The sequence below is a fragment of the Echinops telfairi genome, unplaced genomic scaffold, assembly GCF_000313985.2.
Source record: "Echinops telfairi isolate 266 unplaced genomic scaffold, ASM31398v2 ScPeMD7_7469;HRSCAF=8507_1, whole genome shotgun sequence".
NCBI classification, from domain to species: domain Eukaryota; kingdom Metazoa; phylum Chordata; class Mammalia; order Afrosoricida; family Tenrecidae; genus Echinops; species Echinops telfairi.
The window spans coordinates 76945693-76965036 of NW_022111373.1; the positions used below are offsets into that span (position 1 = coordinate 76945693).

Consider the following 19344-nt stretch of genomic DNA (forward strand, 5'->3'; position numbering starts at 1 on the left):
TTAGAAAATTCTGAGATATAATTTACCATTGATTCTATTCTCCCAGATCTCTATTTCCTTTGGGATATTTTTACTCTGTCTCTTAAAAAATGGGTAGTAAAATTTTAATAAGAAAACATCTTTTGTCTCAGCCTTTTTGCATGTTCAGCTTGGCAGCATCCATTGTGTTCACCAGGATGTGAACTGTCACCACCACCCATTGCCAGCATTTTTCATGACCCTAAATGGAAACTCGGTGTTCCTTACAGCAATAATTCGCTCCTTCCCTGCCTCCTGCCCACACTCCACAACTACTCATGAATGTTGGCTTCTGCACATTTGCTTCTTGTAGATGTTTCAAGAAGGTGGATCACAGAGTATCTGTTCTTTTGCGCCTGATTTGTTTCATTCAGCACGTTGTCTTCAAGGTTCTCCCACGTTAGAGCATTTCTCAGAATCTCATTTCCTTTAGTGAAAGAGGAAAACTTCATCATGTGCATGGATATGTACTACATTTTGTTTATCTTCGGATGAATTTCGAGTTGTTGCCACCATTTGACCATTTTGAAAAATACAGCGAACATTGGCATACATGTTTCTGTTTGTGTTCCTGATTCTCTTTCATGTTTTATACCTAGGAATGGAATTCTTAGCCCACAGGTTAATTGCATGTTTTCACTTTGTGAGAAGCTGCCAAACTATTTTATATTGTTTCCACAAGGATTCACCAACTCTGGATGAGGACCCCAGTTTCTTCACATCCTTGCTAACATTTACTGTTTTCCATTTTCCTATCTTTAGCCATTCATTTTTCTATTTGTAGCCATCCTAAAAACTCACGCATGCCAGCAAGTCATTTCCGACTCATAGTGACCCACTGTGGGTTTCTGAGACTCTAACTGTCTACAGGAGTAGAAAACCCAGTCTTTCTCCTGAGGAGATATTGGTGATTTCGAACTGCTGACCATGAGACTCACAGGCCAATGCTGAAACACTACACCAGAATTGGCATCTCATTTTTGATGTGCATTTCCCTGATGGTTAATGTGGTGCAGAGCATCATTTCATGTGCTTGCTGGCCATTTGGGTAGCCCAATGCTCCTCATTCTTTTGACATTGACAAGATCCAGAAAACAAGAGCCAAATGGTCCATGCTCATTTCAAATTGGTCACTTTCTGGACTTATACATGAGAATAGGATAAGCATTATATGCCCTTGGATAATCCTCGTAGGAATTCTTCTCTACCCTCAAAAGAAAATTATGCCTTACCAAGTTTGGGAAGGTTTGCAGAGAGATTCGTTGCAAACAGTATCTTAATTTCTTATGGGATTCTAATAAATTGGTAAACTTGGATTCTTTATTTTTTCATTGAATTTAGAGGGAAGTGTCCCTGACTATTATTTTCAGTTTTGTAATACTCTTGTAAAAATAAAAAATATATTATACTTTAACACATCATTTTTGATGAACAGATGAGCTAGAAAGAAACTCAACAGAGATACAGATGATCCGACAGTCAATCAACCGGACATCAAAGGCATATGCAGAACTTTCCACCAAACAGCAATCCATTACGTGTACATTCTTCTACAGTACACAGGCCTCATTCTCCTGAGCAGACTATGTGTTAGACCACAAAGCAAACCTCAAAAACCTTTTTAAAACCACTGAAATGGTGCCAAGTAACTTGTGTAATCACAATGCTATAAAAGTAGAAATTAACAATAGGACGAACAAGGAGGAAAACAACACATTGCCTAAAAATAACTGGGAATAAAAAAATGACTGGGTAATAGAAATTCAAAATAAAATAAAAATATCATAAAGTCAAATGGGAATGGAAATGCTGAATACCAAAACCCTTGGGACGCAGCAAGAGCAGTACTCAGAAAATGTATAGCAATAAATGTACACTTAAAAAAGGAGTCTAATGCAGCAGCTTAACTCTAAGACATGAATATATGGGAAAAGAGCACTAAAGAAGCCCACAATCAACTGAAGACAGAAAGTAATAAAGAGTAGAAAAGAAATAAATGAAACAGAAACCAGAAAAATTGTAAAGTTATTAGTTAATAAGAATACAAATTGGTTCTTTGGGAAGATCAATAAAATTGATAAACCACTGGCCAAATTAAAAAAGGAAGAAAATTGTTAGGTGCCACTGAGTTGGCTTCGACCTATAGTGACCCCACACGCACAACAGAAGGAAACACTGCAGGGTCCCGTGCTAGCCTCACAATTGTTCCCATGCCTGTGCCCATTGATGCTGCCACTGTGCCTGCCGCTTTTTCACTGCTCTCCACTTTACCAAACTTGATGTCTTCTCCAAGGGCTGGTCTCTCTTGACAACACGTCCAGGGTATGTAAGATGCAGCGTGCCATCCTTGCTTTTAAGGAGCACTCTGGCCTGACTTCTTCCAACACAGATTGGTTTGTCCTTTTAGCAGCCATGACACTTTAAATATTTTTCATCACAATTCAGTTGCATCAGTTCTTCTATGGTTTTCCCTGGTTAGTGTCCAACTGTCACATGCCTATGAGGCAACGGACAATACCATGGCTGGTGTCAAGTACAGCTTAGTCCTCGAACATCCTTGCTCTTCAGTACTCTAAAGAAGTCTTGTGCAGCCATGCTGATGTACCTAATGCAATTGTCTTTTTATTTTATACAATTGTCTTTTGATTATTTGACTGCTGCTTCTATGAGAATTGACTGGGGATCCAAACAAGACAAAATCCTTGCCAACTTCGACCTTTTTTCCATTTATCACGTCCTGGGATTGCCATTGTGTTCTCAAGGTTATGTAGTTTATTTTGGTTCAAACAGTTGAATGCTTTTGCATAGTCAGTGAAACCCAAGTGAACATCTTTCTGGTATTTTCTGCTTTGAACCAAGACCCGTCTGACATCATCAGTGATAGCCGTTACTCCATGTCCTCTTCTGAATCTGGCCTGAACTTCTGGAGTTCCCTGTCAATGTACTGCTGCAACTGTTGTTGGATGATCTTCAGCAAAAATTTGCTTGTGTGCAATGTCAATGATATGGTTCTGTAGTTTCAACATCTGTTGGGTCACCTTTCTTTGGAATGGGCACAAATATGAATCTCTGACAGTCAGTTGGCCAAGTAGCTGTCTTACAAATTTTCCTGGCATTGAAGAGTGAATACCTCCAGTGCTTCTCAGCTTTCTGAAACATTTCAGCAGGTGTTCCATCAGTTCCTGGAGTCTTGTTTTTGGCTAATGCATTCAGTGCAGTTTGAACTTCTTCAGCACCATTGGTTCTTGTTCATATGCAACCTCTTGAGATAGTGGAATGTCGACTAGTTCTTTTTTGGTGTAGTGATTCTGTGTATTCTTCCCATCTTCTCTTGATGCTTCGTGCATTATTCAATACTTTGCATATAGAACCTTCCAACATTTCAACCCAAGGCTTGAATTTTTTCTTGAGTTCTTTCAATTACAGATATGCTGAGCATGTTCTTCCCCTTTGGGTTTCTAATTCTAGGATTTAGTACATTTCATTATAATATTTAATTTTGTCTTCTCGAGTTGCCTTTTGAAGTTTTCTGTTTAGCTCCCTGGCTTCATCCTCTCTTCCATTTGCTTTAGCTACTCTGAAACAAAGCAAGTTTCAGAGCCTCTGACTCAGTGGGCCCTTACAGCAGCACACCTAGACCAGGACCCCAGTGATGTCGTGAGTTAGTCACTGGAACTCCTGCTTCCAGTAAGGCTTACAGCCTTGGAAGCCAACGGAGCAGTGAGTTTGGTTTGATTTATACATAAACAATCTCAGGGACTCCACACTAACGCGAATAGAGAGAGCTCTTAGAAGATTTCAGCAGAGTGGCCAGGAATAAGGCAACATACAAAAATCAGTTAGAATTCTGTACACACAAAACATTTTTGAAAAGATAGTCAAGAAAACAGTACCATTTACAATAGCTCTACCTAAAAAAGGTAAACGACTTAGGGGTAAGTCTGACTAGGAATGTAAAATAGTTATACAAAGAAGTCTGCTAAGCACTAATGCAAGAAGCCACAAGAGGTCTACCTACGAGCAGTCCCATACCATGCTCATGAACAGGAAGACAAGTTTGAAAGTGTCAAAGCGGGAGGCGTCTGTCTTCCCAATCTCGATGCTGCTGCACAGCATGAAATGGAAAGAAGCCTGGTGCTTGTTAGTGTGTACTGCATGTAAACATAGATCTCAATTTCAGTGTATTTTAATTTTCCTGTTTATAGTTTCTGTTTTTCTTTGGGATTATTTTTATCCTTTACTAATTTGCTTTAGCAGTTCTTTATAAGTGCTAGATACAAATACTTTGTTTTATTCTACGCATTTCCCAGTCTGTGTCTGTATGACACATTAATTACGTAGAACTGTGTAGTAGCTGCTTAGTTAAATATGATGTAGAAATTGTAAAGGAAATATATTTAAGTCTCTCCAGGGTCACATGTGGGTAGCAGCTATTACATTGGGTCAGTGCTAACACAGGTTATTTTGGCCATCAGTGGAAGTGCTGCTGCACACCTGATAGGGAAAGTTGTAAACTTAGAGCCCGATTTAAAATGTTTCCTTATTAAGTGTGTTGTGTCCTTAATAAGAAATTCTGAGTATCTTAATGTTCTAGGGTTATTCACATATTTAAAAAAGAATCCCTTTCACATTATATCTTAGAATCTATCTAGAATATATTTTTATGAATGTGATATTTTTTTCTATGTGGATTTGTGTTCTAACTCCATTTACTCAAAAGTGTATCCGTTTGCTGTTGAAATCAAATGCCTCTGACATTTAGCAAATTTTAGCTATTTTGTGTTGTTTTTCCTTTTTCTCCTGGTATTTTTACTATGTTTTTTCTTCTTTCCTATTTACATATCCTAATATCAATGGCAGATTCTTTTATTTACGTTGGTTTGATAATGATTCCCGATAGCTGCTAGGATAATTCCCCTTTCCTCAGAATGATCCTGACACATCTCTCTTGACCATTTGGTCTTCCATTTTTAAGTGCGGCATTCAGCTTTGTGGATTTCCATTAAAAAAAACAAACCTCTGATGGAATTCTGTTTGGAATTGCCTGGAATTGACAGGTTAGTTTGTTCCGAGTTAGTGACTTCGTTCATGCTGTCAATGGAGCCTAATCATTTTTTTAATTTGTTATTTTGTGTTTTCGATACTGTATTAGTAATTTTTCCCTTAACACTAATGAGGCAAAAATGAGGATAAGAACTTGTCCTAGCAGCTTTCAAGAATCATTATAAACCCACATTAGTAAAAGAATATTTCTGGCGGTTTTTATTCGTAAATGAAGTGGCTGTGTCATTGTCTTGAGTTGTCTTGGTGTCATGGGTCCCATGGTTATGCTCGACCTGTGTTTTTCAGCTTGCAAGCAGTACTTTGAAAAGTATCCAGGAGACCATGAACTCCTCTGGGAAGTTGAAGGTGTTGGACACTGGTACCAGAGAATACCAGTTACTAGAGCACTGCAGAGAGAATCACTTAAAATTACAGGTGAAAATGCTCTCCATATTCAAGTTCAACTTAAAAAGCAATGTGTCATTATTAAAGTAGCAAGAATAGCAAGGGACCAAAGGTAGTCTCGACCTCACCCCATCCCATCCCACGTATTTCTCCCTAATGTCACTCTTTAAGATGGTTTGTATTTGCCAGATTTTACTGCATAGATTGATGAGGTGGCTATCCCAGGCCTAGATTTTCAGCTTCCATCTGTCTAGGCTGCTTTTCCAGGCTCTTGTGAGCATCAGTACAGATAATGTGACTATTAAAACCCAGTAAATACTGATTGGTTAAGAATTTTTAAAATTCTTCTGCATACAGCAGTTTCTCAAACTGAAGCTAGAAGACCTACACCGGGAGAATATGGTCTTGCGTCTGTTCCAGGATATGAAGCAAAAGTTGGAGACCGTCAATCCGGTGATGTGCAGCTGACTGTAGGTACTCTCTGTCTGTTGCGGGAAGCCTGTTTCGTTCTCTGTATCCATTTTCCTGCTGGTGGTGGTTAGGGGCCATGCTGCTGGTTCCGACTTGCAGCCACCCAGTGTCCTACAAAAGGAACCGCTGCCCGATCCTGCACCGTCCTCACAATTGTTCTCATGTTGAAGTCCATTGTTGCAGCCACTGGGCCCATCCATCTCCTCGGGGGCTTCTTCTTTCCATCTTCTTTTTCTTGGTACCATATGCCTGTTGATGATGTTGGAGGAAAATATAATTTATTCAAGATTATGAGACTGACGCGTTGCCTATTGCGCTAACAAGGCACTAATTTATTCAAGATAATTGTATAATTTGCAGTGATACTACCCCAAAGTTCAGAATTAAAAAAGGATTTCATTTTCTTTGTTTATAGTCATCTTATCAGTATGATGTTAGCCTGTTTGCTGATAGTTGCAGTAATCTGGAAACCATAGAAAATCATACAAGAAAATGAAAACCTGAAATCTCCCCCTAGTTATTAGTCACTGTTAGCATTTGGTGTATGCATTGAATAGTATATATTAAATGTATCTATACTTTCTTTGCTTTTATCTTTTTATGTTGTTAATGTAACCATTTTCCGTGCCATTACTGTTTAACACATGCTTGGTAAACAGTATGCCATCATCATTTAGCTCATTAATATTGAATATATACGTAAATATTTACATTTATTAGTGGCCTGACATTGGACACATTTGTATGTGAATTTTTGTGCCCTCTAGGCATTTTGTTGTCCATATAAATTCCTTGAAGTGGAATTATCAGTAGTTCAAAGTTTGTGAAATTGTGGAAAGTTTCAGACTAAAAATTGGGTCTTTGACAGACATAATGCATTTTTCAGGCATTAACAGTAGAAGGATAGTTCTTTTACACTGTACTCCAGAGGACTGGTCTCTTTTTATAGAACTGGTATTTTGTGCTACTTAAAATAATTACTTAAAATATGGGTCTGCTGGTAATATTGGGGAAGTTATTTTAATGTAGTTTTGATTTGATGGCATCTATTATAGTCATATTTTCTTTGTACGTGGCTGAATATGTTTTTAGTGACTCTTGGATAAGTGTGTGTACATTTATATGCAATCATATATCAGAAGGCACTTTGAGGGGTTTATCTGTGCTTATTTCTTGGCTTGGTTGGTATAAGATCTGACTATTTAAGTGCAAACTTTAGTATTAAATTGTTTATTGATTACACATGATAATGGATGATACATAAATTCCAACTCCACCTATAATTTTATCCGCTACCATTATTCAATTTAAATTCATTGCGTCGGATGCACCAACAACCATTTTTTATTACCAAATACATCCTGTAATTTCCAACGGTAAACTCCAAGTTACACCCAGTAACTGTCAGCGCAGCTCCAACCACAATTTCTGAAAACAATGGCTCCACTGCCCCAAGCAGGGTTCTAAGGTCAGATCTCAGTATATTTCAAACCAATGGCATTAGCCTGAAGTAGTACTATACTTCATACTGTTAGGCAGTTTATCAAGATGGTTTAAGGGTAGACTAACTTTACACAGCACATTAAAAAAACAAACAAAAAACATTTATTCAGTCAGTAGCATGGCCACACACACAAAAAAAGGAAAAACTACATTAAAACCCTTTGTTGGAAGGCTTCACACTTTCCACAGAACCAAAATTAAAATAACCTGTTATACAGTAAATACAGTCCTTAAATTCTTTTGCTCATTCACATAAGTATTGCCCAACACATGTCTTCTTTATAGCAGCTAGGCTCTGCCACCACTGTGCTTGACTGAGTTCACAAATCTGCTGGATCCTGTAGTTTCCCTGTCACTTAGCTGGCTCCCCTCTCCTGCTAACCCTTGTTTCCTGTCAGTCATTGAAATCTTCTGCCAGTGCCACAGCTACTGCTGCTGCTTGAACCACTGTAGCCACCGTGGTTTTGTGGTTTGGCAACATATTGACCTCCATCACTGTAAGGGCCAGAGTTTCTGCCTCCAAAGTTTCCTCCCTTCTTTGGTCCAAAATTGGAAGATCGATTGTTGTAATTGCCCAAATCATTGTAGCTTCCGCCTCCTCCAAAATTGCTTTCATCATTACCGAATCCATTAAACCATCCCCGCTGCCGCCATATCCACCACCACCACGGCTGCCACCAAAGCGACCACGTCCACTGAAGTTTCCACCCCTGACCAAAGTTGTCCTTCCCACCAAAACCACCTCCATGGCCACCACTGACATTTCCAGAGCTGCTTCAACCTATTTGGCTGGAAGAGCCACTGGCCATCTCTTGCTTCGACAGGGCTTTCCTTGCTTCCCAGTTGTGGCCCTGCACAGCATGACAGTCTTATCTACAGAGTCATGGTCATCAAGTGTCACAAAAGCAAAGCCCCTCTTCTTGCCACTGACTTGATCGCTCATGATGTGAATTACTTCAGTTTTCCCATATTGCTCAAAATAATCCTGTAGCTGGTGCTCTTCAGTGTCTTCTTTGATGCCCCCAACAGAGCTCTATTTCATGGTTCTATGGGCACCTGGTCTTTGAGAGTCTTCTCCTGAGACAGCCAGCCCTGTGGTTCCAAAGCTCTTCCATCCACCCTGTGTGGCCTGGCCTTGCATCCATGGCTGTGTCCCCCTCCTCCATAGTAGAGTTAAGCCTCCAGAGCCCTCGGTGTTTGGATGTCTGGGGACCACACAGTCTGTGAGCGCCCTCTATTGTTCAGAATGGCTCTGCAGAATCTCCTTCGTTGTGTCAAAGCTCAGCCCTTTCATGAAGAGTTTCTGCAGTTGTCCGGGCTCTTTAGAACTTAGATATGGGGTAGGGGGGTGGCGGACACGAAGGACCACTAAGGATGCTTTTTCCATCATGGCATTCAGAGGCAGAAACCTTGAGTGAAACATTTTGAAACTTTTAAAGGATGATATGATTAATAGTACCCATTGGGCTGGGAATTTTAAGGTCAACAGTTCGAAACCACAAGTTGCTCCAAGGGAGAAAGACAAAGCTTTCTACTCTCATAAAGAGTTGCAGTCTTGGAAACTGCCACAGGGCGATTCTACCCTCTTCTCCTTTAAAAAAAAAAAAAAAGTTTTGTGGTGTTTTTTTTAGTTCTACCCTCTTCTGTAGGGTCGCTAGGAGTCGGCATCCACTCAATGGCAATGAGTTTTTTATGAGAAGTTAGAATTTTTCATCTACATTTGGAGCTTCAAACTTCAACATAAGTTCTATTATAGTTCAGAAATCGGAAATATTGTGGAGGTAGAAGATTGTACTCCTCTCATATATGTAATGATAGCAAATTATTTACTTCAACAGTAAGCCAAATAATTTAAACCTATTTGGATAATGCTACAAATTGCACTCTAAAAGGGCAAACCCCACATTTATCACTAAATGAATACTGGGATCAGTGTGAAACCTGTTCTCACTTGGAAATGGATTTCTATTCCTCCTCTCCTGCTTACTTCAGGGCCAAAGCTCTTTCAGATCCTAACCCCCAAAGTGAGGTCAGACCTCATTCTTGGCTCTCCTGAGCAGAGTGCAAACACCTCTGAGGCCAGGTCATCAGAGAGCAGCTATAGAGGGGCTCAGGAGTCTGCATTGGTGTGTGTGTCTCTGCTTCTCTCATGTCTCTACTGTCTGTGTCACACACTTGAAGAAGTCCCTACTTCTTTCATCGACTTCCTATGAAGCCATGTCCTTATCAGCCAGACACCCAGAGCTAGGTCAGCACTAACCGACTCTGTCAGCCTCTAATGTCTCATTACTCCAGTGGGTTCATTAATTCTCTAGAACAGCTCAAAATAGTTACATGCCACCTACTTAGACTTTAAAAAAACCACTTATAGCCAGAAAGGATGCAAGCATAGAAAGACACATCAGGCCAGGTCTGGGAGAGGTCCCAGCTTGAGGCTCCCATTGGACATAGGGACCTGCTACACTCTCCTATGCATAAACCTTCTCTCCGAGCCAGGAGCTCCCTGAGAGAGCGCCAAGGCCAGAGTCCCCCCGTCATTTGGGAACTTGAATACGAGAGGGTACCTAAAAAGCCCGGGAAAAGCTGCACTGGCCAGAGCTTTCGTAGTACACATTTTTTCTGCTAGGTGAGTATCCAGCTCTGAGTTAGTGCACCCAGTGCACCTGGGAAGGGTCTCCCTGGTCACAGTGAATTTTTTTCATAAAAGCAGTTTTGCTTAAACCTCATTTTTTGTGATGGCCAACAGAACAGAGTGCAGCTGTGAAATTTTGTTTCCTGCTCAGGAAAAATGCCACAGAAACTGTTGTGATGTTGAACACAGCTTATAAGGACAGTGCTATGGGAAAAACTCAAGTATACGGTGGTTTTCTCATTTTAAAAAAGGTGAAATGTCGATTGATGATAAGCTTCATTCTCAACATCTATCAACTTCCTGAATGGACGAAAATGTCAACTCATAGTGCATTTGGACTTTGTTTTACCAGGTCAGACTGTTAATCAAGCTTTCTGTTTAGAGAATAGAATCTGAAAAGATTGCATAATCGTGTGCCACAAAAAAGGCCCGGTTTGTGGCAGACGGGACTGTTTTTGCCATCACGACAATGCACCTGTTCACGCAGCCACCTTGTGTGCCAATTTTTGGTAAAAAGCAGCCACCTTACTCACCTGACCTCGTTCTGTGCGACTTCTTTTTGTTTCTGCGAATAAAGATGGACATGAAAGGACAACGATTGACAACGCAGAAGAGGTGGGGAAAAAAACAAACCGAGGGAGTTGCTATCAGCCATCCAAATAGATGAATCTGAAGAGTGGAATTGCAGATTTGACAGATGTATCAAGTGTAATGGAGAGTACTTTGACAGTGAGAAGGTTGTCTTGTAAAAAAAATTTAAATACATAGCTTTGGGGGGAAAATTCCTTTTGGGGGGGCGGGGGGTTTGCTACTCCCATATATTTAGGATCTTCATGCATAGTTAGGATCAGTGATTGCACATGCCTGCGTCATGCGCCCTCCCTCCTGAAGTTCATTTGCCGGCTAGGTGGGACTGTGTGGCTCCCACCTGTCAGGCTATTCTAAAGTAACAGCAAGCACCTTAGTTGTTCAAGCTCTTCAAAAACAGGAAAAGAAAATCCAAACCCCGTTCTTTGGCTCACAGTCATATCTGCAAAGCCAGCTGTCATCAAGTCACTCCAGCTCTTGCATGTCAGAGTAGATCTGAGATTTTGTTTTCTAAGTATTGCAACAAGTGTATTGCAACAAGTTTGATGGGGAATGAGCCCCATGAAACAACTGTTTAGAGACTGATCAAGTGTTTCTTTTTAAAATCATTTTATTAGGGGCTCAGACAACTGTTCTCACAATCCATACATACATCACTTGTGTAAAGCACATTTGTACATTCATTGCCCTCATCATTCTCAAAACATTTGCTCTCCACCTAAGCCCCTGGCATGAGCGCCTCATTTTCCCCCTTCCCTCCCCGTATCCCCCTTCCTCGTGAACCCTTGATAATTTATAAATTATTACTTTGTCATATCTTACACTGTCCCACATAACCCTTCACCCACTTTTCTGTTGTCCGTCCCCCAGGGAGGAGGTTATATGTAGATCCTTGTAATCGGTTCTCCCTTTCCACCTCACCTTCCCTCCACTCTCCCAGTATTGCCACTCTCACCACTGATCCTGAAGGGATCATCTGCTCTGGGTTCCCCGTGTTTCCAGTTCCTATCTGTACCAGTGTACATCCTCTGGTTTAGCCAGATATGTAAGGTAGCATTGGGATCATGGATAGTGGGGGACGTGGGGGAGGAAGCATTTACGAACTAGAGAAATGTTGTTTGTTTCATAGTTGCTACACTGCACCCTGACTGGCTTGTCTCCTCCCCGAGACTCTTCCATAAGCGGATGTCTGATTGCCTACAGATGGGCTTTGGGTCTCCACTCCGCACTGCTCCTCATTCACAATGATATGATTTTTTTGGTTCTGATGATGCCTTATACCTGATCCCTTCGACACCTGGTGATCGCATAGGCTGGTTTGCTTCTTCCATGTGGGCTTTGTTGCTTCTGAGCTAAATGGCCACTTGTTTACCTTCAAGCCTTTAAGACCCCAGACTCACTATCTTTTGATAGCCAGGCACAATCAGCTTTCTTCATAGATCTGAGTTTTTAATGGCTGATTTTTCATATGTAGATTGTTAGCCCTTCTTTTCAAGGTGCTTCTGGGTAGATGTTAACCTCTAAAAATGTTTCTATCACTCATGGACCCCAGTGTCATATTAGAATATATTATACCGGAGCCGCTTTCTAGGGTTAAAGCTCAAAAAAACCCACTTAAACAAGCTCAAATTCACAGTCTTCAAGTCATTTCTACCTCACACTGACCTTATGCAACGGGCGGGATAGAATGGCTCTGGCGGTTTCCAAGGCTTTCAATATTTTTCGGGAGTGGAAAACCTCATCTTTGTCCTGGGGAGTGGCTGGTGGCTTTGAACTGCTGATAGCAGCCCGGTACATAACCCAGCACGCCACCAGGGCTTCGTAGTGTAAGTTTGGCAGCATAACTTACATTAACATTTTTTTTTAATTTTAGAGATTCTTTTTCTACACATTATTTTAATATTTCAGCTGAGCATGTTAACCAGAGCAGATAGCAAGTGACTGGAGGCACCACGCCGAGCCTGACCAGCTCTCCCAGGGATGTACGAAGTAGTCACTGAGTGGACTTTTGAAGGCGAGCAGGAGATCTATGACAAGTTGTTAGGGTATTCTACACAGTTAAGGCATGCAGAAAACCGCGGAGTTGTAGGAGAAAATGGCATGTTTGCGGAAACTGCAAGAAGTTCGGTCCAGAAGTAGAACCCAGAGAGAACAAGAGATCCCGTTGTAGAAGGCCATTTGAAGAAGGCGAGAGTTGGTGCTCTGTGCAGTGGTCAACCACTAAGGTTCTGGGGCCTAGGCACAGGGCCGCATGACTTGGGATTTAGAAACATCGCTGTCAGCAAGTTGGAGGAGAGTAGACGGATGGGGTTAGAAGGAAGGCCACCAGCAAGAAAGCTCTTGGAATGCTCCGTGTCGATGACACAGGGATGTTCGAAAGCACTGGTCAGCCCAAAGAACGCGAGTTGTCCGAGTTAAACTTGGCGGGCTTTCTGACCGATTGAATGACGGGTAAGAAAAGGCATGACTGCCTCACTGGTTTCTGGGTAGACTCGAGAGTGATGTTAGGGAAAAGATGAAGAGTTCCGTTCTGGTCGTGTTGGATGTGAAATTGGGGAGACATCCACTAGGAGATAAGACTCGTTAGAAACAGAGCTTTGGAAGCCAGGGAAATAGTTTGGAAAAATTTAAATTGTGTATTAACTTCATCAGCAAATAGATGTTGAAGTCACGAGAGAAGGTGGAATTATACCAGGAGAGCTTGTGCATGAGAAGGGAAGGCCGCTGGGGCTCGATACTAGGAGTCTGCAGTGTGTCAGAACTAGAAATGGTTTCATACATCCACTGAGGCGACAGTATAATCTTTTTACACCGTAACTTTTGTTTAAATGGATGTAGTAAAGAATATAAAAATGCTATTTGAAAAACATTTTAAAGGTTTGTTCTTGAACCTGTGAATGAATTCGATTCTTGGATTTTGATCTCTATCTCTTGTTTTAGATTGATTCCCTAAAAGACACCTTTGCCAGCACTTCTGAAGGTAAGACATCCATCAAATCTATCAGTAAGTGTTTGAGGCAGTGTTAGCAGAGAGAGAGAGAGAGAGAGAGAGAGAGAGAGAGAGAGAGAGCGCGAGAGAGAGAGAGAGAGCGCGAGAGAGAGACACACAACCAGACAGCGAGTCAGTGTCAGTAAGTGAAGATGTTTCCTGCTGAAAAATCTAGTTGTGAGTTCTCCTGTCACCACTCCCACTGTGTCTTCACCTGTCACATAGGGGCAACCATGTCTACCTCACCAACCCAGTGTTATGGGGAGAGAACATGTGGGAGAGGGAATGTGAAGAATGAATCTCGACAAAGTTACTTTGTATCTTAGAAACATGCACTGCCGTGTTTCCGTAGCTGGGCTTCCGTGAGGGAAAGGGTGCTTCTTCGTGATGTTGGGGGTGCGTGTAAGCTGCCACAGTCTGGGGGTTCACTGTGTTGGAGTCAGTGGCGCATTTAAAGGATGTTTGCTTCAGTGTGGTTTGCGGTTTTTCCCCTCAGGTCACAGTAAGGCTCCTGTTTCCACGCGTAGTCGAAGCGGTCATCTCAAGCGGCCAAAGATTGGGAAGAGGTTTCAGGATCCTGAATTTAGTGGTTCTCAAGGAGACGATGACAAGACTCCCCAGACATCACCTGCAGCCTCAATAAACAAGTAAATGTTTTAAATTTCACTTACTCTCATTTTAGATATTCTTGTCAGGTTATCAGTATTGAGTGTGAGGGTGGAAGCCGTTGATGTAGCAATGCCCTTGGGTGTAGAAGTTTGTATTTGCAGCCTCCTAGGGGATCGTTGGTGACGCTTAGCAGTGTGGGCTCAGGGTGTCCGTGAACTCTGGCAGCGTTAGAGGGAGGGAAGCTAGTGATTGGGCCGAAGAAATCCTTAGATTAATCTCTCATCCTAGTGGTGAGGGAAAATATTCTAATGATTTTATTGTCCACACTAAGTTATTATCACCAATTTTGAACTTTGAATTTAATTGTAGATGCTATGGTTTTTAGACATGCTAAGGTTTAGTTAGTTTTGACTTTATAGCGGATTCATTTTGCTGGGCTCTGGGATACCATTTAATTTTTTTTTTAATTAGTGGGAACTGTACATAGTGCAGCCAGTTCCTCCAGGAACTCAGTAGCTAATTGAATCAGGAAGCGTTTGGGTCAGCCCTTTATCCTGTCTTCTTTTGAAGCTCAAAGAAGGCAAGATTAAAAATTTTTAAGTATAATTAGATCTTTACCCCAGTAGTCCTGTAAGTTGTTCCTAAGTTATCCTTTAGTTACTATGTAGCTCTGCTGTTTTAGTTATCAAATTAATTTACACAGGGAGAGAGTTAGGTTCTTATCTGGATTTTACTATGTAAATGTTTTGATGAAACGTGTGTGCTCCTGAAAGCAACGTCAACAAAAACCTGAAAAAACCCATTGCCATTGAGCCCATTCCTACTCTTAGTGACCCTGTGTAGAGTCAGCTGTAAGTCTTTATTGGAGAAGATAGCCTTACTGCTCTCCCATGGAGTAGCTGGTGAATTTGAACCCACGACCTTGGGTTTAGCAGTCTTAATGATTACCTGACATTGCCACTGGGCTCCTTTGTTAAAGGCAATATTTAATATTTAAATCCAGGAAGTTGTGACGAGAACAAGAGTTTAGAAAACTCAGTTGCTCAGTGAGCAATAATTTGACATATACCCTTTTCAGAAGAAAATGTCATCAAATATTTAAAATGGAACATCCTAGAAATATTGTGGCTATTGTTTGCTTTTCTTAAGACTCCATGCGTGAATGCTTACTCAGGCACTTGAAAGCTCTCATGAATTCCATTCTGACTCGCAACAACCCTATAGGACATAGAACTCTCTCTCTCAAATCCTTAAGGGAGTAGAAAGCCTCATCTTTCTCCCAGCTGGTAGTTTTGAACTGCTGACCTTGCAACTAGCAGCCCAATGTGTAACCCACTATGTATACAAGACACTATGTGGAACAAAACAAGACAGACAGATAACAATAAAAGAGTGTTGTGTGATTTGGGGTAGTCCAAAGTTCGGTGAATGCTGATGATAAGGTTCAGTCTAATTGGGGAAGTTCCGTTTGGAGGTTGCCTTTGGACCAGAACCACAAAGAGAAGTAGAAATTCAATAAGGAGAGTTGAGATAGGAGACTTTGTAGGTACACTGCCTATTTTTCTAAATATAATTTTACTGTAAATAAAATAACATAAGTAGGTTGCTCTAGTTTTACAGTAGGGAAGTTGAGTAGTTGGAATAGAGATTGAATGGCCTGCAACAGCTAACATATATGACCCTTTATGGAAAAAATTGCTTATCCTTGATCTACACTAGCCCTGTCCAGCATAGCTTCCCATGGCCCAGTATGCAAACCAGTAGCCAGTGTGGCTCTCGAGTTCTCGAAATGTGGCTCGTGCTGCTGATGAAGTGAAGTTTTAGTTTAATTTTCCTTATACGGACTTTAAATGTAAAGGGCAATGCTCGTCTTTGTGGTTGCCATGCTGGGCCCCGCAGAGCCGGATGAAGGGAGTGTCATGAACAAAGGCCCAGAGCTGAGGCATGCTAAGGAGGCCTGATGTCTGAGGTAAGAGAGAAGAGGAACTCTCTATAATTTCGAAGCGCAGACAACTATCCAAAGTTTCTGAGCTGGACTAACAGGCACAGATGTACCAAACTTGTTCAAGGATGTGCAGAAAGTCAAGGTGAGTTGGGAAGTGATTACTGTGGTCCAGAGAATGTTGACGATGGATGAGGATATGTTTGAAAGATATTTCAGAGGTAGAACTCAACCATGTAATTTGTTCTTATTAGAACTGGCAAGGACAATATTAAATGATTATGCCAGTGCTGAGGTACGGGCTGGAAACCCATGCTGTGCAGGTCACCTGGGAAGTGCCAGGTCTTTTTGACAGAGCCAGTTCTGGGAAGACAGGAGTAGGTTGGAAGAAGGGTGTAGCTATTACACAATTAGAAATTGTTGATGTTACTGGTTGGACTGGAGAACAAGCTGGGAAGAGCGAGCAAATTTGTACAAGGCTAATGAGGTTGGTTTTAGACCTGGAAAGTCGGGAATACGTTGTTCACCAAACAACACTTTGTGATTCTCCAAAGTGTTACCTTTGAAGAAAGAGTTGTAGGAATCTTATATTCATCCTGACTCTGACCAGTCGGAATGGCTGATGAGTGGTGGTGTTTCAGGTTGGAGTCTGCTGCACGCACATCGGAGAGCTCAGAAGAATTCCCGGAAGAGCCGGAAGAGAGCGTGGCTGAGTTTGAGGATGAAAGCAGTGATAAGGACACACCGCCAGCACCAGAAGGCCAGCCACACCTAGAAAAGCAAGGTGGGGGAAAGGTACGTGAGCACCGATGCAGCAAGAGGAATAAAGGTAAACTTAAATGGGAGGTTTGTAAAGCATAGATTCTTAGAAAAGTACACGAGACTTTAGAGCCTTAGTAGAAATGCTATTTAGTCCTGAAAAAAGCATAGATCTGAGTGGGCAGATAAAATGTGGTACATGTATACAATGAACTTTTCCTCGGCCATCCGGAGAACGGAAGTCCTGACCCATGTAACAACGTGGACAAACCTTGAAAACATTCCGAATGAAATACGTCAGCCACAGAGGTACAGATGTCTGATTTCACGTATATGAAGCTCTATATGTACTTGTGTATTAGCTGAGTTTTTCAGCACATTTTTAATGCAGTTTTTGTGCTAAAATTAGGTGCCTCGGCTGACATTCGTGTCAGCTTATACTCGAGTATATACGGTATGTGGAATAGACGAGTATGTAGAGATCAACATTTGTTAGTGATTCTAGGAGTGGGAGGAAGTCAGTCCCTGATGCTGTAGTGGGTTATGAGTTGGGCTGCTAATCACAAGGTCGGCAGTTCAAATCTACCAGCCACCTGCCACTGCACAAGAGAAAGATGGGGCGGTCTGTCTCCATAAAAAATGTACAGCCTTGGAAACCCTGGGGAGCAGTTCTGTTTTGTCCTGTAGGATGGTTATGAATTGTAATTGATTTGATGGCAGTGGGTTTGTGTTTAGTAGCATGAGGGAGCAGAAAAGGGGGATTACTGCTTAGGGGACACTGATCTTCTGTTAGGGGTGATGGGGAAATTTGGAAACATCATTTTAATGGTTGAACAGTATGATAAATGTACTGAATTGTACACGTCAAGAACACGGTACATTGGATATGATGTAAGTCCCGTCTTCTTCGTTGTCACAAACACAACCCGTGCCGAACTGTGTCTTTAGGGATCTGCAGTAAGTTAGAGAAAGTGCAGTGGTTCTCATGAGCTGTACTTACGTGCTAGAAGGAGCCCTAGGGGGTGTGGGGGGAGGTGGCCGAGCCCACCAGCAGAGCAGGCATTAGGAAAAACACCGCCCAGGGGGAGGGAGTGATTGGCTAGCAAACTTAGTTAAAAGCATGTGTTACTCGTGTAAAATTATGGTAGACCCTTTAGTGGGTAAATATATATTTGCGGTCTATTTCTATGATTATTATACTGTACATCCCTTCAGGTAGCCCGTGTCAGCCATACAACAATGTTGTTGTTCTTAGGGGCTGTCAAGTCATTTCCGACTCTTTGCCACCTTCCGTGTACAGCAGAAGGAAACACGGGCCCAGCCGGCCCTGCGGCACCTTCACAACTGCCTTGTCTTCAAGCCCAGGGTTGCAACCACTGTGTCGATCCATCTTGTTGGGCTCCTTCCTCTTTTTCACCATCCCTTTACCAAGCATGATGTCCTTCTCCAGGGACTGGTCTCTCTGGACAACATCTCCAAGGCACTTAAAGAGTAAGTTTCGCCATCCTTGCCCCTAAGAAACATTTTGGCTGTACTTCTTGGTAGTTGGTCCATGGTACTTCCAATACTCTCTCCCCAGCACCATCATTCAGACGCATTTTTTCTTCTTAGGTCTTCTCATGCAGTGCCCCACGCTCAAATATATCTGAGGCCATTGAAAATACTCTGACTTGCCTTAGGCACACCTTAGTCTTCAGATTTACATCCTTCTTTTTAACACTTGCAGGAGGTCTTGTGTAGCAGATTTACCCAAAGTAGTCCTTTGTTGGATCACTTGACTGCTGCTTCCACGAGCTTTGTTTATGGATCCAAGCAAGATGAAATCCTTGACAACTTCAACATCAGCCTTTTCTGCATTTATTGTGATGTTACCTATTGTTCTATCAGGGAGGATTTGGGTTTTCTTGACATTGAGTTGTCATCCATATGGGAGGCTGCAATCCTCGATCGGCATCAGCAAGCGCTTCAGGTCCTCCTCGCTTTCAGCAAGCAGGGTGGGTCATCTGCATATCACAGGTTGTTAATAAGCCTTCCTCCAATCCCTATGCCACACTCTTCTTCATACAATCCAATTTCTCTGATCATATGCTCAACATTTGGATGGAAGAAGTATGGTGAGAGGATATAACCCTGATGCACATCTTTCCCGATTTTTAAAGCATGCAGTAGTCCTTGTTCTATTAGAATACTGCCTTTAGATCCATGTACAAGTTCAGCATGAGCACGATGAAGTATTCTGAATTCCCATTCTTCTCAGAGTTACCCATAGTCTGTTATGACCCACACAGTCAGATGCCCTGGCATAGTCAATAAAACACAAACATCTTTCTAGTATTCTCTGCTTTGAGCCAAGATCCATCTGTCATCAACAGTGATATCCCTCTT

General features: G+C 41.8%; 1 protein-coding gene and 1 pseudogene across 3 annotated transcripts in view; one reads left to right on the forward strand and one right to left on the reverse strand.

Annotated features, from left to right (window-relative positions):
• The window catches only part of FAM169A (family with sequence similarity 169 member A), a 67896-nt gene that overhangs the window by 40800 nt on the left and 7752 nt on the right, over positions 1 to 19344 (forward strand). For 2 of the 3 annotated variants that reach the window (XM_004703534.2, XM_045285352.1), the window contains exons 7-11: positions 5368 to 5496; positions 5824 to 5936; positions 13601 to 13640; positions 14146 to 14296; positions 16842 to 16995. In XM_004703534.2, coding sequence (XP_004703591.1) covers positions 5368 to 5496; positions 5824 to 5936; positions 13601 to 13640; positions 14146 to 14296; positions 16842 to 16995 — 587 coding nt within the window. The remainder of the gene's footprint in view (positions 1 to 5367; positions 5497 to 5823; positions 5937 to 13600; positions 13641 to 14145; positions 14297 to 16841; positions 16996 to 19344) is intronic. The other variant, XM_045285353.1, reaches the window with a different exon arrangement.
• On the reverse strand, positions 7839 to 13441 carry LOC105978703 (annotated as a pseudogene).